Source organism: Neurospora tetraspora (assembly GCF_033439725.1).
Source record: "Neurospora tetraspora strain CBS 560.94 chromosome Unknown B0H65scaffold_1, whole genome shotgun sequence".
NCBI lineage: Eukaryota > Fungi > Ascomycota > Sordariomycetes > Sordariales > Sordariaceae > Neurospora > Neurospora tetraspora.
The window spans coordinates 434,105-452,590 of NW_026944383.1; the positions used below are offsets into that span (position 1 = coordinate 434,105).

The 18,486-nt window shown below is 52.7% G+C and overlaps 5 protein-coding genes across 5 annotated transcripts; 3 read left to right on the plus strand and 2 right to left on the minus strand.

The window, feature by feature from the left end:
* The first annotated feature begins 268 nt into the window (after positions 1-268).
* On the plus strand, positions 269-2,291 carry B0H65DRAFT_553929 (uncharacterized protein). The gene is made up of 3 exons (XM_062829994.1): positions 269-921; positions 1,294-1,517; positions 1,742-2,291. The coding sequence occupies exons 1-3, from the start codon at positions 538-540 to the stop codon at positions 1,809-1,811; spliced, it is 678 nt and encodes a 225-aa protein (XP_062685575.1). The 5' UTR covers positions 269-537; the 3' UTR covers positions 1,812-2,291.
* On the minus strand, positions 1,965-3,599 carry B0H65DRAFT_418095 (uncharacterized protein; the record flags this gene model as incomplete). The annotated part of the gene is made up of 2 exons (XM_062824124.1): positions 1,965-3,131; positions 3,282-3,599. 2 exons carry the CDS (start codon positions 3,597-3,599, stop codon positions 1,965-1,967), a joined length of 1,485 nt encoding a protein of 494 aa, XP_062685576.1.
* A 908-nt stretch (positions 3,600-4,507) lies between these two features.
* On the minus strand, positions 4,508-6,182 carry B0H65DRAFT_543544 (PCI domain-containing protein; the record flags this gene model as incomplete). Its single annotated transcript, XM_062829235.1, has 4 exons — positions 4,508-5,131; positions 5,188-5,907; positions 5,975-6,031; positions 6,099-6,182. The coding sequence occupies 4 exons, from the start codon at positions 6,180-6,182 to the stop codon at positions 4,508-4,510; spliced, it is 1,485 nt and encodes a 494-aa protein (XP_062685577.1).
* Positions 6,183-8,113: 1,931 nt separating this feature from the next.
* B0H65DRAFT_3501 (S-adenosyl-L-methionine-dependent methyltransferase) lies at positions 8,114-10,400 on the plus strand. The gene is made up of 6 exons (XM_062823664.1): positions 8,114-9,129; positions 9,241-9,371; positions 9,465-9,567; positions 9,628-9,633; positions 9,706-9,801; positions 9,879-10,400. The coding sequence occupies exons 1-6, from the start codon at positions 8,390-8,392 to the stop codon at positions 10,345-10,347; spliced, it is 1,545 nt and encodes a 514-aa protein (XP_062685578.1). The 5' UTR covers positions 8,114-8,389; the 3' UTR covers positions 10,348-10,400.
* Positions 10,401-14,868: 4,468 nt separating this feature from the next.
* Positions 14,869-17,230, plus strand: B0H65DRAFT_3573 (S-adenosyl-L-methionine-dependent methyltransferase). Its single transcript, XM_062823669.1, has 5 exons — positions 14,869-15,385; positions 15,457-15,502; positions 15,562-16,245; positions 16,301-16,566; positions 16,668-17,230. The coding sequence occupies exons 1-5, from the start codon at positions 14,960-14,962 to the stop codon at positions 16,863-16,865; spliced, it is 1,620 nt and encodes a 539-aa protein (XP_062685579.1). The 5' UTR covers positions 14,869-14,959; the 3' UTR covers positions 16,866-17,230.
* Positions 17,231-18,486: the final 1,256 nt, after the last annotated feature.

Below are 18,486 nucleotides of genomic sequence, written 5' to 3' on the forward strand. Positions count from 1 at the left end.
GCAAATTTGGGCTGTTGTTTCTGTTGTCGATAGCGACTCTTAATTATCTGCGTTTTTTTTCCGCTCTTAGGGCCCCAAAACTTCATCGCTCGCTTCCGCAGGTGTCCATGGTTGTCAGGCGAGTCGGAGAATGGCCGTTTCGGAACATGTGTTGTCGTCATTCTTGTTTTTGTGTCGTCAAAAAAGCGAAAACCTCGGGCGCTAGTCGGGTCGGGTCATGTACCCCTCTTGGCACGTGTAATTGTTAGTGCATTCCAGCCATTGGACTCTCATTCAGCACAACAACTTGAAAAGATGTGATCAAGAATTGGGGACGACGGTAACCCCTCTCATGCACGGCCGCCCGTATCTTGCAGGCAACCGGTTTTTGCGTGATGGCATAACATTGACATCTTCTGCGCTGAAGCTACATGGGATGGACGAAACATCAAACAACCCCCTTGGGTACGACCTCGTCTTGGTGTGTTCGGCTTCGAACCCCAGTTGTCGGTGCTGACGTCTCAGTCTGATTGATCCCTTCAACTTCCCAACTTCAACATGACTTCACCTTCGCCCCCGATCCCGCCGGACACGGCCGCCACCGGTTGCCTCGGCCCCTTTCCCACTCCCACCCACGGCCAGCCCGGAGCCGGCTCGTTCACCATAGCCTGTTCGACACATATCAAGGCCGCGCCGCGTACTTGTCTTGAAGTTCTTCTGAAGGCGTCAGAGTACCCATCATGGAATCGCTACTGCCGGAAATGCATCATAGACGCTCAGCCGGATGGGGACCACCAAGCTCTCCCCAACCTAGTTGGCCCAGAGTTTCTCCGCCTAGGCACCAAATTCACTTTCCACGTCCATATGGACCCTCTATCAGAGGACAGCAGTGCCCGCAACACTGCGCTCGAAGTCAGTCGTCTTGAGCGGATTGACGAGGTTGTTGAGGCGCATGTCTCGTCTGTTTCGGTGTCGGCTGCGAGTTTGCCTAGTGCTAGTGCTAGTGCTAGTGCTGGAGGGACTGGTGCTGGGGCTGGGGCTGAGCCTGGGCTTGGGGTTGCTAAGGACAATTCTTCTGGCGGCGACGGTGGCGGTGGCGGTGGTGATGGTGGTGGTGGTGGTGGTGAAAGTCAAAACGATGACGATCTGATGGCTCTTCTCCTCCTGTGGAAGAAAACGCAGTCAACAATGACAACTCCCGCCACCACCAACAAGGCTGATGACAAGCCCACCGACCCCAAAGGAAAAGACAAAGCCAAGGCGATATTTTACCCCCAAACCAACACCAACACCAACACCAACAACAATAACAAGCTCCAAATCCGCCGCACCGGCTTCCGCATAGCCTGGAAGACCCGCCCCACTCTCTTTATGCCAAACAGGATGCTCCGGTGCGAGCGCGTGCAAGAGTTCGTCCAAGTTTATCCTCCCTCTGGAACGCTTGACGAGCCCGAGACGGCCTATCGATGCTGGGAGACGTTTTACGGAGTGTTGGCGCCGGTGGTGAAGGCGGCGGCGGGGAATCAGATCATGAGGGGGTTTGATGTGTGGATGGAGGGGTTGAAGAAGAGGGCGGAGGGGGTGGAGGGTAGGGGGAAGGGCAAGGAGAGGGATGGGTTGAAGTCTTAGTGGAGGGATACCTATCTTGATTGGTATTATGCTTCTTTGGGATGTGAGGCTAATGGTATTGAATCTTTAAGAAGTCTCGGAGGAAAGATACATAGCAGGCAGTCACGAATAATAATACGTGGGCAGAACATAGAGGTACCTATCTATCCTCTTCTGAAATTCCTCTATCGCTCGGTGATATCTCTTATCTTTCTATCATCTAAGGCTGTTTCTTTTCAGTTGATTTCTCAACCTTTCTGTTACTATGACCGCACTTTTTTCCTCTTCAAGCGGTTCAGCGCATCTCAACTCCTTCTTCATTTGCTAACGCCATGGTCTTTAAGGACCCCATCATCCACATATCCTCCCCGACTAATTCACTCATCAGCACCTTCCTCCTCCTCCTCCTCCTCCTCCTCCTCCTTCCCCTCCCCTTGATCTTTCCCATGCTTATTCTCCGCCTCCACCCCCTTCTTCTTCCCACTCTTCTTCTTCTTCTTCTTCGCTTTCCCAGTTCCCTCAGCCTCCCCAATCGCACCCCCACCACCCAACGCCTCCCCCCTCTGAAAAACAAACAACGCTTCATCCTTGCCCGCAAAACTCGGCAACGGCACTTGCACCACCCTCCTCCACCCCTCCTCCCCTCCCCACTCCCTCTCCATATACTCATCCATCGTCACCCCCTTAAACCCCGTATACCCATTCCCATTCTGCGTCCCCACCACGGCTATCGTATCCCCCTTGTACGCTTTCATCAACTCCCTCGTGAACCCCCCTTCCTTGCCGCCCGCGGCACTGCCCTCCCCACCCACAATCGGATACACCAGCAACAGAACCATATCTTTCCCTCCTTTATGAACAGGGGAAGAAAGCCAGCGGACGCCGTCGGCGATGATGGTGTCGTCTATCCACATTACTCGCCATTCTGATTGGTTGTTGTCTACTGCGTAGACTTTTTGTTGCGAGGAGGAGGAGGAGGAGGAGGGGCCGAGAGAGTGGAGGTATTGCCGGAGCATAAAAGTCCAGTAGCCGTTGCCGGAGCCCATGTCGATTATGGGGCGCCCCCGGGCAAAGAGCTTGAGGAGGGAGAGGGATTCGTGGGAGGGGACGGCGCAGCCGAAGTGGTGCATGAAGATGGGGAGGATGTGGTGGGACATGCGGGGGTTGGAGAGGATGATTTTTTTCTCGTCGTTCTCATTTTGCTGGGTCTCTTCTCCATTGTTGTTGTGGGGCAAAGATGAAGAAATAGGTACCGGCCCGCACCATTCCAAGTTCCGACATGACCAGGCCCAGAAATCAAAGTAGGGGTTACAAGGCAAAGGCGTCTTGCTGTCCTTCTTGGTCTTGGGGATGATGAGCTGGTTGCCGAGGGGATGGTCGTCGGATGCGATGTAGCGCTTGGAGAGCAGGTAGGTGGCTGCGCGCAGGCGGATGGAGGAGCGTTTGGCGTTGGACTGGAACGCGGTGAGGGCCGAGGCTGTGGCTGTGGAGGGGAGGAAGATGGAGATGTAGGATTCTATGTCTGCTTGCGGTGGTGGAGGAAGCTGGAGAGTTGGGGTGGGTGAGGGTTAGCGGTGGGATACATATCTTGCGAGGTAATGATAGTCATTGAGTTCGGTGCCCTCATACGATGTGATGAATGAAAGTAAACAACAAAAGGGGGCCCAATTAAAATCAGCATAAGCAACACATACCAAATCACCCCCCTCCAACCTATACCAGCCATGCATACCCTTTGCCCCGCCCACATCAACCGCCCTCTGGACCTGTGACAGCTTCACGCTGGCAATCGCATGGTACACGTACTCATCGGCTTCGGGGACGTTGACGTCGTCGGATAGGTGGAACCACGTGCGGATGGCTGTCGCAAAGTCATCGGTTTCGGCCAGCCGCTGTAGTACCTGCTTATGCGTCTCCTCGTCCTTGACTGCCTCGCTGGGGACGAATGTGAGGCTGCCCAGGCAGTACATGGTCACCCGGTTTCCGGTTGATGTTGTCACTGTCATGACCATCTTGGGCAACGGCAACGTGTACCTTTGTGACACTCTAGGCTATCTATTTCCTTTGCGGGTGACACCTGGGATTATCGTGGTGGTATACTGTTGATGGTGTCAGTATATCACAATCTTCGAACTGTGAAGACTGCACTTACATAGGTAGAGATCAGCTCGAGAGGATAATTCCAGATCATAACATCGAATGGTTCAAAGCTGCTCAATCTCAATGGCAGTGGCCATGATGTGCATTTGGCGGGTTCCATTGTTCCCGTCCTGGCATGGCATGCTCGGATCATGGCATCATGATGACATGGCAGCGCCGGCTACTGCCTTGGTTATTGGTTGATGTCTTGGCCAACATGCATGCCGATCTTGCCGGGGGTTCGGAGCGGGGGTCCGGGCACGTGGCTCGGCCCGGCCTGATATTAACGGCCCGGTCAACTCTGCACATTCACAACGATACACATCACGCAGAGCCTCATGGCAGCTGCTCAAGTATTGCACAGTTCACTGTCCATTCGAGAAGCTTGGACGATGAAGTCCTTTCATATCCTCTCACATGCGGCTATGGGTTCGATAATTCAATCAACCTACAACAGCCTACGGCACCACTTTGGCAAAAGACTGGAGCTATTTTGTATGCTGGGCTACTCGTCTGCCTGGCAGTAGACTGCGCTCCTAACGATCGGGATATAAGTGACGAAATAATTATGTCCCTTTGCTCCATAGTAGTCATGTCTATTCATACAAAGCTGATTATTTGTGCTGTAATGCACCCAGCCTTGCTAGGTGCCGACGAAGTCTCTGCCGGGAAGATGGCGGCGAGAGAGTAACTCGGCTCGGCGACTTATCGCCTCGCCCTATGATCGCTGTCTGGTTCTGACCACAATTGGGGTTAGAGGAGTAAGGAGGCTTGAGCTTCTCTAGCGCGCCGTCGCCTTCTCCTTAGTACTCTTCTTTGACGACTTTGCTCCCGGTTGGATTCTTGCCATCATTTCCTCCTTGGTAATCAGATGGTCGATTCTTTCCAGGTGGCCTAGCAAGCTCTTCATGTTGAAGCTCCACTCGTTCAGGATATCGTCCGCATCCCGCGGCTTAGCAAAGCTCACGATGCGCGCCGGACGGTCGATCTTAGCATAGACCGTCTTGGACGTTACGAGCTCGCTGATATACTTCTCCGTCTCGTCCTCGGTCAAATCCAACAGCTTGGTAAGGCGATCCACACGAATGCGCGTGTAATACTTGGCCACCACACGCACATTATGCTCGATGACGCGCTTGCGCAGGTCTTGCCAACGCTGGAAAGCCTTGTCGTCGGCCGACTGGTTGGGCTCCGAGTCGAAGATCTCGGTGCTGCAGAGGTGTGGGCCGAAGATTTTGGAAACCTCGGGCCAGCGCATGAGTTCGTGAACGGTGAACAGCTTCAACAGCTCGGCATCCTGAGGAACCTGTGCGATTCGTGGGTCCTTTTGGATTCTGTGGAGGAGATCGTGTTGCTCGTTGTCGTGAGGAGAGAGAATGATGAAGTAGATGATTCTTTGCAGGACCTGTCAACCCATGTTAGTATAAGAATATCGCAATACGGTGTGTCTGAAGAGCTTACGGCCTGCAACTTGGCGGGGTCCTCCTCTACCGCCTCGGTATCCAGCACTTGACGGTAGTACTTGCAGACGTCGAGGTACCTTGAGTCGTGCTTGGCCAAAATGATCTGTTGTTCGTAGTATCGCAACTTGAGGTCGGTGACATCATCCTCCTTCTCCTCGGAAACCTCCTCGCCCTTGGCCTTCTTGGCCTCCCTGTCCTTCTGTTCCTTGTCGAGCTGCTCTTGCGACTTCTTGGGCCTGCGCGCAAGGTACTTGGTGCTGATCTTTCTGCTGAGAATGCCCGCCTGTGTCCAATCTCCGCTCTCTATGCAGAGCGCCACCTGAGCCAGAATGAATTCCACCTTTTCCCTCCTGTCCATGGAGCCAAATGTCTCGACCTGAAGCTCGCACAGGATATCGGTCGCAGCCTTGAGATCGCCCTGCTCTTTCTTGATGTCGGAGAGAATCTTGGTGACGCGGGCGCGCTCAACCTCGACAAAGATCTTGCCCTCGGTAACGGTGCGCAACGTCTCGATGACGGAGAGCTTAGTCTCCAGGTTCGGGGTCTCGGGGAGGAAATCGATGACGGTCTGTACCATCTTGGTGATGGCTTGTTTGAGCTGGCCATGTTTCTTGGAGAGAACGAGGGTCTGGTCGTTAAGCAAGCTCCAGTCGCCTGAATTCTTGCAAAGGGTAACGATAGCGACCAGGATGCGGGATGTCGATGCGAGGTCGGAAGCCTGTCATCGGCGCGTGGTCAGCTTGAAGGAGCGGGGACTATTTAGGTATGTGGCTAAGGGCGCTTACCTGGCGCGTCTGCTTTTCGAGGACAGAGAGCTTCTCGATAGCCGCATGGATGTCTGTCTAATAAATTGTTTCATTATCAGTATGCGGTCTGAAGGCGGTGGCAACGATGGGGTATTGCGTTTACCTTGGCCAACTGCTCGGCCTCGGGGAGCAGCTTGTCGACTTCCTTGGAGAAGTCCTTCTCCGGCTTGAACGCAGGCTCCGCCATGATGTGCAGTATCGATGATGTGTGGATGGGCTGTCAGACTATCGAGTATCTTGGGTTGGGCGGCGACTAGGTTCGCGACGGGGTTTCGTGTTGTTGATGTTGAGGGGCAGTTGTTGTTTGGAGACTACTCGTGAGTGTCGTCAGTCCCCAGCGGTTGGCGTAGTGCTGTGGTTCGTCACGGTAGGTAGCTGCTGCTGGAGCGTGGGGGCTGTCACTGCTAGCAGAACCCAACCACAGCGGTACGTAGGAACAAGGCTCCAGCTCCACGTCAGTTTGCTCTGCCTGTCGGGTGGGGCACGGCTCCAGTCCGTCCAGCGAATGCAAGTGACGAACGACGAAGGGAAGCTGGGGCTGGACTGAGGCTGAAGCTAGGCAAGGCCCCGCTTTCCTGGGCTGGGATTGGCCTGAGCAACAACTCTGTGGCTTGAATGCCATTCTCGAGAAGACCAGAGCTGGTGTGCGGAACACGACGTGGAATCTGGAAGGATTCCGCCAGCATCCACATGGACCCCTTCTGTCTCTTCCGAATCACACACTAACGCTACAAATCTTTGTACCCCATGGCCTATTCACCATCAAATCGAGACCGGGCCATGATGTATACGGGCACCATCCAGTTAGGTTGCCGTTAGTGGATGATTTCGACTAACAGCACCTTTGAAGAAAGCAACTAGCGGTGCCGGCCTTTCCATTCAGTGTATTTTCAAAGTTGGTCTGGGGTAACACGGCATCGAATTGACTGTCTATTCCTTCCATTTTGGTGGCTTTTCTGCAGTACGCTGTGGCTTGTCCGGGTCACTTCATCCGCCCACCGCATCACCGTACTTGACGACACCACCATTTTGCAAGCCGGATCTATTACATCGGGATGAAACCGTACTGATGGTTAATAAGCACCTTAAACAGAGGGGAAAACAGACGACAAGGAACTTGCTCTCGAAAATGGGTGGGGGTTGACGAGTTGAAGAATGGGAAGAATTGTCAAACCCCCCTTATCCTGGCATTCCACGCTATATGTCAGGGATCGATTGCATTATGTACCTTATCTTCAGTTTTCACCATCCCTTAACAGCGTGGTACTGCGTATTCTGTACCTGGCTGCTAAGCTCTGGTGTAAAACACAAGGGGGTCCAGACTACATACTAACCTAGGACCGGGAAGTCATTAGAGGTCCATAACACTCATCTTGTTTGCCCTTTTGGTTTTTGTTGCCAACTTCACCCCTTCACATCTTGCTTGCCATTGAGCAGAGTGCAAGCATTCGGCAGCTGTTCGCCTTCATCCCAAAGACCACGCGGACGACGAGCTCATCGGCAGTTGACCATCCTCCAATTCGAGTCCATACTCATTAGCACAGACTCGTCACTCACTCGGGCGATACTTTATGGGTTAAGCTGATACGGCTTCATCCACGACGAATTCCTCGATTGCCAGTTTTATTGATTGCTTTCTGGACAGCAAATCAGTGCTCATATCCCCGTCAACGTACTGTGTCACATACTTGGGCTTCCCTTGTGTGGAACATACGCTGAGACCACTGGCCACCAACCGTACGAACCTGGATCTCGGTCTGAACGATTCTTCATCCTGCCGCAGCAATCCCGATTTCCTTCCCGTTTCCAGATTACAAGCCACGGCTGGCCTATCCTACGCATCGTCTTTATTCCGATTTTGGGTCTGTTTCACAGTGAAAAGTGGTCTCTCATATCCTGAGGGCTTCTCTCTTCCTCCTTCCCAGTCTTCCTGACGACTGCTCGTGCCAAGGTACAGAACCATTACACAGTACGCCAAACAACACTTCGGACCCCTTCACGGACGGATTTGCTGTGCATGCTGCTGGCCGTTGGTGGGACACAGGCTCTTCTGTCCTAACGGCGATACACAAATCCTGGCTGAGCAATCAACGCTTCCCGTTTGGTCCGCGTGTTACTCGAGACCACATAGCCCGTACTTGAGACCTACAGACATAACGGGCGTGAGGAGCTGTTGCTGTTGCTGCTATTTCTGCTTCTGCTTCTGCTTCTGCCAGGGTCAAGGCGATATAACGGGCTGCAACCTCATTTGGCCCAAAAGGTAGCCTGTCCCTGTCTTGGGTTTATCCCCGTCCTGCAGTCCAAATCCACCAGTCCCCTTCGCCGCCCTTGAAACGAGAAAAGGGAGGAACTTTTCCAGGTTCGCGCCTGCTGTGTAGGTACTCGGCGTCCAGGATGGAGCGCATACAGGGTGACCCGGCTGTGCCTGGTGTCTCGACCCCCAACAAAAACCGAACGCACGAGTGTAGCTCATCCGCCAGCGACGATGGCACCTTGGTCCAGCCAGATTCCCAATCGATCTCGTCACGAGTCGACAAAGGCTCGACGAAAGCCCAGCAGGTGGTGGTGGACGAGTCCCCCGCTTACACGGTTGCGCAAGCGGGCACAGCAGTCATCCTCGCCTCCAGTGAAACCGCACCACCAGAGTCTCCTCGAGCCGACGATGCTCCAATAACGACCCATAATCCAGATCTGGAGGAGAGCACCGACTCCGTCATATCTCGTGCGGACACGGTCTTTTCCAAATCGACGACAAACTCCCCTTCACTTTACGGCGCATCCCCGTTTCCCTCGGGTGAACCCAGCTCGCCAGGCGAGAGGTCGAGTCGACTGCTGCTATCATCGTGTCCATACCACACGGCCTTGAAAGCGACGAAACGGGGCCGAGAAGAAGATGGTGACGAGGAGTTTGACGTTGAGCAAGAAGAAAGAGCAGCTGTAGAGCAAGCGGCCGAGGACGGGAATATCACCATCGACCATGACGATATGGCTTCAGACGCGGGTTACGAATCAGACGCCAACACGACATGTTCGACGTCGCTAGCCGAGAGTATTCGCGACTATGTTTATGAGAATGGGAGGCGCTATCACAGGTTCCGGGAGGGACGATACAACTTTCCCAATGATGATGTTGAGTACGTTCAAATCTTTCTGATATTATGCGGATCCGACGAGTGTCTAGAGACATCATGTGGGGATACTCTGAGCATTACCTGAACACGGTTCAGCTAACGCAGAGTGAACAGGCAACAACGAGAAGACATGAAACATGCCATGGTGAAGATGCTGTGCGGAAGGCTATATTACGCGCCCATAGGGAACCATCCTCAAGAAATCTTGGACATTGGAACTGGGACAGGACTTTGGTGCATTGAGAGTAAGTGTCTGCCCTCTTTGAGATTCGAGATCAGGCACCCCCCCTTCCCCTATGATCAGAAGAAAGGCTGACACACGTATCATCATCCAATAGTGGGTGACATTTTCGAGAGCGCCAATATCCTCGGCGTAGATCTAAGTCCAATACAACCGGAGTGGGTGCCGCCTAATGTGCGGTTTATGGTGGATGATGTTGAGTATGTTACCCCCATGCCTTCTTTTATATTACTAAAGAGTTGTCACTAACCAATTCACAGGAGCCCGTAAGTTGACGAAACCATCTTCAGGAGAGAGATGACGTCCCATGATCTTGAACTAACATGAAACTTGTAAAGATGGCTACACCCACGAAACTACTTCGACTACATCCACGCTCGCCACACAGTGATGGGCATCAAGGACTGGCCCCGTCTAATGAGGCGAACATTAGAGTTGGTTCCCCCCTCCTTCATCCCATAATCAGCCCTCTTGCTTCCAGCCTCGCTAACCTCGATGCTTACCATCATAGACACCTCCGACCAGGCGGCTGGTTCGAAATGCAAGAAGTCGTGCACTTCCCCGTCTCCATGACCGGTCCCATGCCCGCCGACCACCCCATGGCTCAATACTGGGCCTTAGTCCACGAAGGTCTCGCCGCCCTAGGCGTCGACTTCCACGCCGCGGCCGGCGGCAACCTGGCGCAAATGATGCGCGAGGCCGGATTCGTGAACGTCACGGAGCGCATCCTCCAGATCCCCATCGGCACCTGGCCCAAGAACAAAGTCCTGAAAACGGTGGGGCTGTACTGGCGCACGATTCTGCTGGATGGCATCCAGGCTATTGCGTTGGGCCCGCTCACGAGAGGATTGAGGTGGAGTAGAGAGCAGGTCGAGATGTTTTTGATTCAGGTTCGGAGGGCGTATCATGATAATTCGGCCTTGTTGTATATGCCGTTGCATATTATTTATGGGCAGAAGCCCACGGTGCGGAGTTATTAACTGGCATGTGAGTCTTTGTCGGGATGGGATGGGATGGGATGGGATGGGATGGGATGGGATGGATCAACGGATGGGGCGGATGGATGGGAAGTGAAAGGGGTATTTTGGATAGGTTCACGTCGGTTGGATGGATGATTCAATGGTTCATTGAAGATGTATGGGATTGGAATGGACGGACGGACGGATGGGGGTTTACACTAGGATGGCTTTTTCTTTTTTTGGTTATGTTTTCTTCCCCCGTTATCCTCTTGTGCCTCTCTCCTACGTATAAGATACCACTAGCGACGTTTTTTTTTTTTTTTTTGGGTCAAAATTCCATTTGCGAATTCATTTACCCATCTATCTATACTGTGGCCAAACGTTTGCAGCGAAGTTGCCAGAAAGTGCGAGTAAGTGACATGGTGGAAACAAAAGAAAGAAAGAAAGAAAGAAAGAAAGAAAGACAGCAGAGAGACAAGAAAGCAAAGACGTGAGTGAGGCCCCACGCCGAGAGCCACACTAAACTCTAACTTAATAAAGCCCCTGTAGAGGGTCCCATCGTTCGCTTGCCCATCGTTTCTGCTCTTCATGCCACATTCAATGAATGCTCCGCTTTCTCGTGCAGCACAATATTGACTGCTGACCTCTTCACTTAGCTATTTTTTTTCCCCCAAAACTCCAGGGAAATGTACATAGCCAAGGCACCCCCAAGCACAAGACCAAGTCGGAGGTCAAAAACGCCGCATTTCCTATCATGCCCCTTCTCACCAGGAGCGGTATGGTGTGGTATGGTATGGTGTGGTGTGCCGAGGTTCGCTTGCCCGTGATTGAAGAATGAAGATATGGCATTGGATTGGACCTTTTCGTCCGTCGGTCGCTCGTTCGAGATCATGACGAACCCACCAATTCGTCAAAAAAAGAAAAAGGAGGGATCGACTCCGCCGTAACGCACCAATGCCGTGGTCGCCGGGGGTCAGGCCGGTCGTTAACGGCCGCCGAACACGATCGCAAAATGCAAGTTCTCGCTTCCCCACAGCAGCAGCAGTAGCGTTGAGACTAGCTTCTCACTGGTGACCGTCACAAGTGGAAGATTTTCCGGACCCCCCCCTAGTCCACAGGGCATGTCGTCAACAGGTTCGGCGATGAGAGGCGATGAGAGCTGAAGCGATGGGCAGAGGGGAGACTCCCCGGGAGTCGTTGACGGGTTTATTAGGACGGAGAGACGGAATCGACTGTCAACAGGTCAGCAGGTCAAGCAAGAATGAAGGCCGATTTACAAGTCACAAGAGAGGGATCTCCGACTCGGGTTCTTCCATTTCTTCTCTAGACTACTTCCCCATCGTTCGCCTGTGGGTTGTCTGTCTGGTTGTCCCACCGCACCGTGACCATCGGAGTTTCCGGTGGACTGACTACAGTACATGGATCAGCCGAGGCTTCCCTGTTCGCGTATGGAGTTCGTGGACAATAACACCGGAGGAAGCACACTACGGGTTTCCGATAGTCGATACCCTCTCCATGGCATTGGGTCGGAAGCAGTAGCCGTAACTAAAAGCGGGAACAACCTACGGAAGGAAGAAGCATCCATCTGCCATCCTTTTCCTTGTGATATTGGAACCGAGTATGTAGGTAGGTACTTTGGAGTGCTGTGATGTGCTGTGTTTGTCCGATGCGGGCTTTTTGTGTGATAGAATACAACTATCACAGTGATTTTAGTTCTCAAAGGATATGCTGCTTTTGGCTCACCAGTGTTGTTCAATCTTGACTTGCCCTGATCGACCAGACGTTCGTCAAAGATGACGGAAAGCTACCTTGAAATGCCGTGCTGACAGCTGTCAGGCAGAACGTATGGCTGAGACATGGCTTGATGGCTTGATGGCGGTTTCGACTACCGTGACATGAACACTGCGGCGTAGTTGAGGGAGGTCATCCGCCAACGTCCACAGTATTCCACTCAACACTGCTCGTCGTTCCCACCCTCAAACGCCTTGACAGTTGCCAAGACTTCCCGAGAATTGAGCTGACGACAACTTTTTGGCAAACGGACCTTTGAAACGAAAAGAATAAGACTTCATTTGGCTATATCTCCACCAAATGAGGAGATGAAAGAAAAATGATTGTAGATTCGACATCAGCATGCTTGAGACTATCAAGGGAGCACTCTTTTTGATGATATAATTGAGTTTCTTGATTTTCGTCTTTCGTTTCGATGGTCCGTTTGTCAAAAAGTTGTGGTCAGTTCAATTCTCGGGAAGTCTTGGCAACTGTCAAGGCGTTTGAGGGTGGGAACGGCCATTGCCCAAAGGCTGAGGCAAGCGGTCCTGGAGGTCCCTGCCATGATGAAAATCATTCAATACCGATTGACGCCGATTGACTGCTATGGAATTGGCATCAAGGAAGCGGCAACCTTGTTGTCCAGGACACAGGGGGAAGGAAGGAAGAAGGAAGACTATCCCCATTGACCAATCAAATGTCTTTGTTCCCGCATCCATCTCCGACCTGTTCGTCTCTCTTTTTCCTGACCTCACCCACAGTCATAGCAATTGACATCACTGCACACTGCACTTGTTCACCTTGGCACCGTTTGCGTGTTCAACAGTCCTCTCTTGTCCTGCTTCAATATTCAACATTGTGAGAGCTCATCTACCACAACATGTCATACAGGCCAAAGTCCCTAGAGACGTCAGGGCACTCCTCAGGTCTCACCTCCCAGGTCCCAAATTCCAAAGCCGGTCCAATGTCCGTAAATCCCGTCCCAGGCGCCAGGTCCCAGGCACAAGAATCACAGGAATCACAGGAACCACAGGAACCAACTCCAGGGGCGAGCGAGGTTTCACTCCCCACGTTTCTGCCACGGGCCGCCAGTGTCCACCACTTCTGGATTTGAGGTTCCTCACAGGCTGTACCCAGGCTGTACTAGCGCCTGTACCTGACCCAGTGGCTCAAAGACTGGGGGGGGGCGCTGTTCCGACGGTTTGGATAGCCAGTGGCCGCCGTTCACCTCTCCCACACTCGGCTCGAGCAACGCCAAAGCCAACGCCATCCCTCGGCTATGTTTCCAGAGTTCGTAATACGAGTCCCTGGACGAGATACTGCATAACCTCGGCCCATGGCAGCAACTCCGTATATACAGTACCCCTCCTACCTCTCCGGAGTCCGGTCCTTATGAATAGGAATGTGGATGGATATGGAGATGGATATGCCAGAAGATGGCGAATGGAGACTTACAAGACGGGAGAATGGATCTGATGGAGCCGCCCGCTTGCATGCGCTCCCCCGTTGGTAATAACTCAAAGGGATGGTTTGCTCACATGGTGGGCATGGCCTTGTCGTGTCGTGCGTGACCGCCATTCGATCGATCGATGCAGCTTTGCCATTTTTGGGAATTCTGGGTCCTCTTCTCCCAGTCTCTCGCCTCCTCCTCCATGGAGAACGGACCATGGACCACGGCTCCTCATGGACTCCTCCCGGAGCGACTCCTCTCCTCTCCGCTAGCTAGCCTCTAGCCATGTAGAAGCCCGTCTCTATAGCCTGGGTCTGCCCTGTTCATTGCCGTCTGATCCTATTCGCCTTTGCCTTCATCATAACAAGAACTGTCGTGCGACTTATACCCGCAGTCTCGCCGGCAAACTTCACTGGTTCTTCTTCTCTTTCTCCCGGATACGCATATTGAGGCCGGATCAACACCGACAGCCTGGGACCAGCCCAGTTATTACTCCACGCCTCCCTCCCCTCCATCCCTTCGACCAACACCACGCCAACTGAACACGTCCCCAACGTCCCGGGACTTGATACCAGCAGTGCGGTTTGACAGACAAGTCATACGGCCGTGCGACCGGCCCGGTAGGCAATCAGCTTCCCAACGAGACGGAGCCGGTGACCTCGGTGTAACCCAAGCCAGTCCAAAGTGTTACTCGACGTCGATATCCTGGCCAAGCCAAGCAGAATCCGACAGACAGAAGACAGCCATCAGACATACAGCAGCAGTCCTCACGGTACATACCACTGCTGCACCGAGGTTACTGCACCCTCAACGACGGCCCTCAAACAACGTCCTTCTTTCTGAAGTGAGTCAGTCAGGAGTAATAGTTCTTGACGTTGGCTCTTACTCACAGGTATTCTACCTTCCCGTTTCTGTTTTGTTGCCCTGTTTCACCCAATACCGTGTTGCATTTTTATACCACCAACCGGCAGCCCCTGATTGTTTTGTATCATCCCCTGCTTGGCATCTGGATCTCAAACCCATGCAATTGCGGAATGCCAAAGACATGTCTCTTTATACGTATGGCCTTAACCGTGCTTCTTGTCATGTACGGCTTGGGGAACTAGTCAATAGCGTGATGTGGCCCACTCATTCCGTCTCAACCTCCTACGGACGTGTGGCTTCAATGAGCCTCTCTTCCATCCCCGTTTGTCTAGTTGAGAGAAGTGAATGGCTGATCTCATGTTTCTAGGCACTTCACTTGTCAAGGGTCGGTTTTGGAACCAGGATCACCGTGCCGGCAAAGCTTTTCCCTTGTTTATACTTATATCCACTTATTGCGGTTGGAGCACTACGTGTGTCACTTGGACCTTTCTTCAACTTCGACTCTGAAGCAACACCACATACATCGAAAAGCGAAACCGAACTGTCACCATGGGAAAATTCAAGATTAGCTCTTGGCTGAACCACAGCCCGTCACCCAGCTCCGACGAGGACGGAAAGAAGCAAAACCGCTTGTCGTTTTCGGCCCTTTCTTCATCACTATCCTCCAAGCCCAAGGAGCCTCAGTCCACCACCACTGGAATTCATACCCCACCTCCCGATGAGCCGGAGCAGCCGACGTCAACCTCGCGGATGATTGTGTTGGCGCAAAAGATTGCAAAGGAAACGGAAAAGCTGGAGACGTACATGAAGGAAAACAACCTCCCGATGCCAAGTTTCGACGTTGATGCTCCCGCGGATTTCCCGAAACTTCCCGCCGAGATTTCGAAGAGCAGACAGGAAATCATCTTTGCTACCAGAGAACTGGGCTTGCTCGCACATGGACCCCGCGAGTCGCTTAGATGGGGTGTTTGGGAGGTACGTTGGCGGGAATTGTTCTCACGGTTCTTCACTTTCGGTAACAGAGGTTGAACTGACACGCTCTGTAGTTCCTTGACGTCCTTGCCTTGCAAGTTATCACTCACTATGGCATCGGTAAGTCTATGGTTAACTGCACTGTTTTGCCCTTCTTGCAAATCTCTAACAGCTTTCAGCAAAACTGTTCCCCCCAACCGAGACCATCACCCTCTCGGAGCTCCAATCCAAGACGTCACTGGACCCCATTAACCTGGCCCGCGTCCTCCGCCTCGCCATGACCAAGGGCATCTTCCGCGAGCCCACCCCGGGCATGATCGCCCACACAGCTGCCTCCCGCGTGCTTGCCGAGGACGGCGATCTGCACGCCTGGATTGCCTTCAACGGCGAGGACATCTTCCCGGCTGCCGCCCACGTGCTCGAGGCACTCAAGACCCACCCCGAAGCCACCTCGCTCACCCGTGCCGGCTTCCAGTTCGCCTTCGACACGGTCGACAAGGAGCCCATGTTCGTCACTTTCGGCAAGGACCCGGCGCGCGCGCGGCGTATGGGCAAGGCCATGGCCAGCCTTACTGGCGGCGAGGGCTACGAGGTCTCGTACCTGCTCGACGTCGAAGGTGGCGGCTACGACTTTAGCGAGATCGACGCCAAGGGAGGCAAGTTCGTGGACGTGGGTGGTTCGCACGGTTTCGTGTCCGTGGATTTGGCCAAGAAGTACAAGAACATGAAGTTTGTGGTCCAGGATACGGCCAAGACGGTGGAGAGCGCTCCCAAGCCGATTTGCGAGGACGAGCAGGTTGCTGGCAGGATTGAGTTGATGCCTCATGATTTCTTCCAAGAGCAGCCTACCAAGGATGCTGATGGTGAGTATCATATCTTCCCTCTTGCCAAGTCTCGATTACTAACCGATACCTATAGTCTACTTCTTCCGCTGGATCATGCACAACTACTCAACCCCCTACGCCATCAAGCTCCTCAAGAACTTGATCCCCGCCCTCAAGCCCGGCGCCCGCGTCATCATTAACGACCATTGCCTCCTCGAGGCCGGCCAGGAAAACCCCTGGGACGAGACCGTCATGCGTCGCATGGACTTGGTCATGCTGGCGCTGCTCAACGCGCAGGAGCGCACCGAGGCCGAGTTCAGGGAGTTGTTCAAGTCTGCTAGTGATGGGTTTGTTTTCAAGGTAGGTCCAGTCGCGGGTATCTCATCCCACCGCATGAGTACGACGTTACGGTTTTTACCTCGAAATAACTTGCTGACTTACGATTTGCTACTGTTGCACAGGGCGTCACAAGGCCCAAGGGATGCCGGATGAGCATCATCGAGGCCGTTTGGCGACCTGACCTCGTTGAGGACGGTGCTGCTGCTGCTGCTATTACTGCTGCTACCACTGCCGCCGAGGTCGAAACTCCTACAACAGATACCCTCGAGGAGCAGCTCAAGGTTGAGGAACTGAAATTGGAGGATGAGGAGGCTAAGTGAAGAACCAGCAGCTTTATGGGGTTGATCTGAAAGGAGAAAGGATGTGTCGCCCGTAGCGGAGGGTTTCCGGCAGCCAGTCTTAGTGAGTGAGGGCCTTCTTCTTCCCAGGTCCTACTAGTACATTATTCTTTTACTTCTTTCATGAGGCTTTTGGAGGATACCCTTTGGAGGCAACGGCAGAGAGCTTACCTTTTTCAAGAAGATACCAAAGAGATGGGAGAGGAGGTGAAGAGAGGAAGGAGTGAGGAAACAGCAGAGTAGCCGGTCGCATCACCGACCTCGCCAACCTCACCCACTCAGAAATGTTATATATACCCTTGACGTAAGCAGTGCTTAGCTAGTAATCGGAATTAACTAATGCTATCCATGATGATACCAGCTGAACGGTTAGACACATTTTGAATCCAGGCAAGAAATAGTAGATATTCCGGGGCAGGCGACGTTGGGCATGTGCGGAACATCCTGATAACACAGAAAATATCTTTGCAGTTTTGTATCGATCGCTCTTCCCGTCCTTTGTTTCGCTTTCCTTTCCTTTCTTTCGCAACCTCGCCCGTCGGTATTTTCACTACTGTAGGGCAGGCAGGCAGGCGTCAACGGACGAGCCGCACTTTTCTCTGCCTTGAGCCGCACCTTCCCCCTTCAACGCCACGTTCTTCCCTTTCTTTGTTTTGTGGCTCACTTCTTTCCTTCGTTGCGGTAGCGACCAACAACCAACAGCAAATAGCTAACACAAACTAGGCAACAACTCACAGGAACCAACAGCCATCAACAAAGCAAGCAGACGGGCCGTCCCGGGCTTCCATCACTCACGCATTTAAACAAGAAGACTACTACGTACGGAGGAGGAATGAAAGGGAGGTGCGGTATGGACCGTACGCCACACACACGTGGATTGCAGACACGGAAGAAAGAAAGGAAGGAAGGAAGAAAGGAAGGAAGAAAGGGGAAGATGAAACGGAGACATGGACGGGAACGGGAACGGGGACGGGAAACAAAGAGAGGTGACGGAGGACATACCTATAAGTGAAGTAACTAGTTAGGTAGGTAGGTAGGTACAGTTGTGTTTTACGATCTATTCTATTCTATGCAGATAAGTAAGGTAGGGTGTGAATTCAAGACGGAATCGACCCAGGTGGCGAACGGACGGATAACGAACGGCGTCGTGGTGGTTTGAAATACCCGCGGGATCTGATAATCAATAAGTGAGAACACATAACACAGAAGCAAAATACAAAACTTAACTGAAATGAGAAATACGAAGATGAATGGGCAAGACAAGAAAGGACAAGACAGACGACGGAGGATATCACCACTTGCTCAACCAACAAGTCTGCCAGTACATACACTACGTAGTAGTCAATGACCTTCGTGCCATCTTGCTTCACTACCACTTAGGTTTTTCTGGATAAACCATCCATCCGTCCGCGTTAGATGGCTCATGTAAATGGGCGTTACTCAATGTCTGAAGTCTAACGGCACTTAAACAACTGGATTTCATGTCCTAAACAACAGCGTATATAACACCTACATTATTACTAGGGTTTCTATCCAACACCTAGCTACTACTCCAAAACTGCATGCTTTGTTCACTAATCAACAAACCAACCAACATGTACGA

Bases quoted from the DNA above. Each gene is read 5' to 3' on its own strand.
- B0H65DRAFT_553929 (XM_062829994.1), top strand. From the start codon at position 538: ATGACTTCACCTTCGCCCCCGATCCCGCCGGACACGGCCGCCACCGGT. The intron at 922-1,293 runs GTTGAGGCGCAT...AACAATAACAAG, and splicing joins TTGAGCGGATTGACGAGGTT to CTCCAAATCCGCCGCACCGG. The intron at 1,518-1,741 runs GTTTGATGTGTG...GGCAGAACATAG, and splicing joins GGGAATCAGATCATGAGGGG to AGGTACCTATCTATCCTCTT.
- B0H65DRAFT_3501 (XM_062823664.1), top strand. From the start codon at position 8,390: ATGGAGCGCATACAGGGTGACCCGGCTGTGCCTGGTGTCTCGACCCCC. The intron at 9,372-9,464 runs GTAAGTGTCTGC...ATCATCCAATAG, and splicing joins AGGACTTTGGTGCATTGAGA to TGGGTGACATTTTCGAGAGC. The intron at 9,802-9,878 runs GTTGGTTCCCCC...TTACCATCATAG, and splicing joins CTAATGAGGCGAACATTAGA to ACACCTCCGACCAGGCGGCT.
- B0H65DRAFT_3573 (XM_062823669.1), top strand. From the start codon at position 14,960: ATGGGAAAATTCAAGATTAGCTCTTGGCTGAACCACAGCCCGTCACCC. The intron at 15,386-15,456 runs GTACGTTGGCGG...CACGCTCTGTAG, and splicing joins TTAGATGGGGTGTTTGGGAG to TTCCTTGACGTCCTTGCCTT. The intron at 16,246-16,300 runs GTGAGTATCATA...CGATACCTATAG, and splicing joins GCCTACCAAGGATGCTGATG to TCTACTTCTTCCGCTGGATC.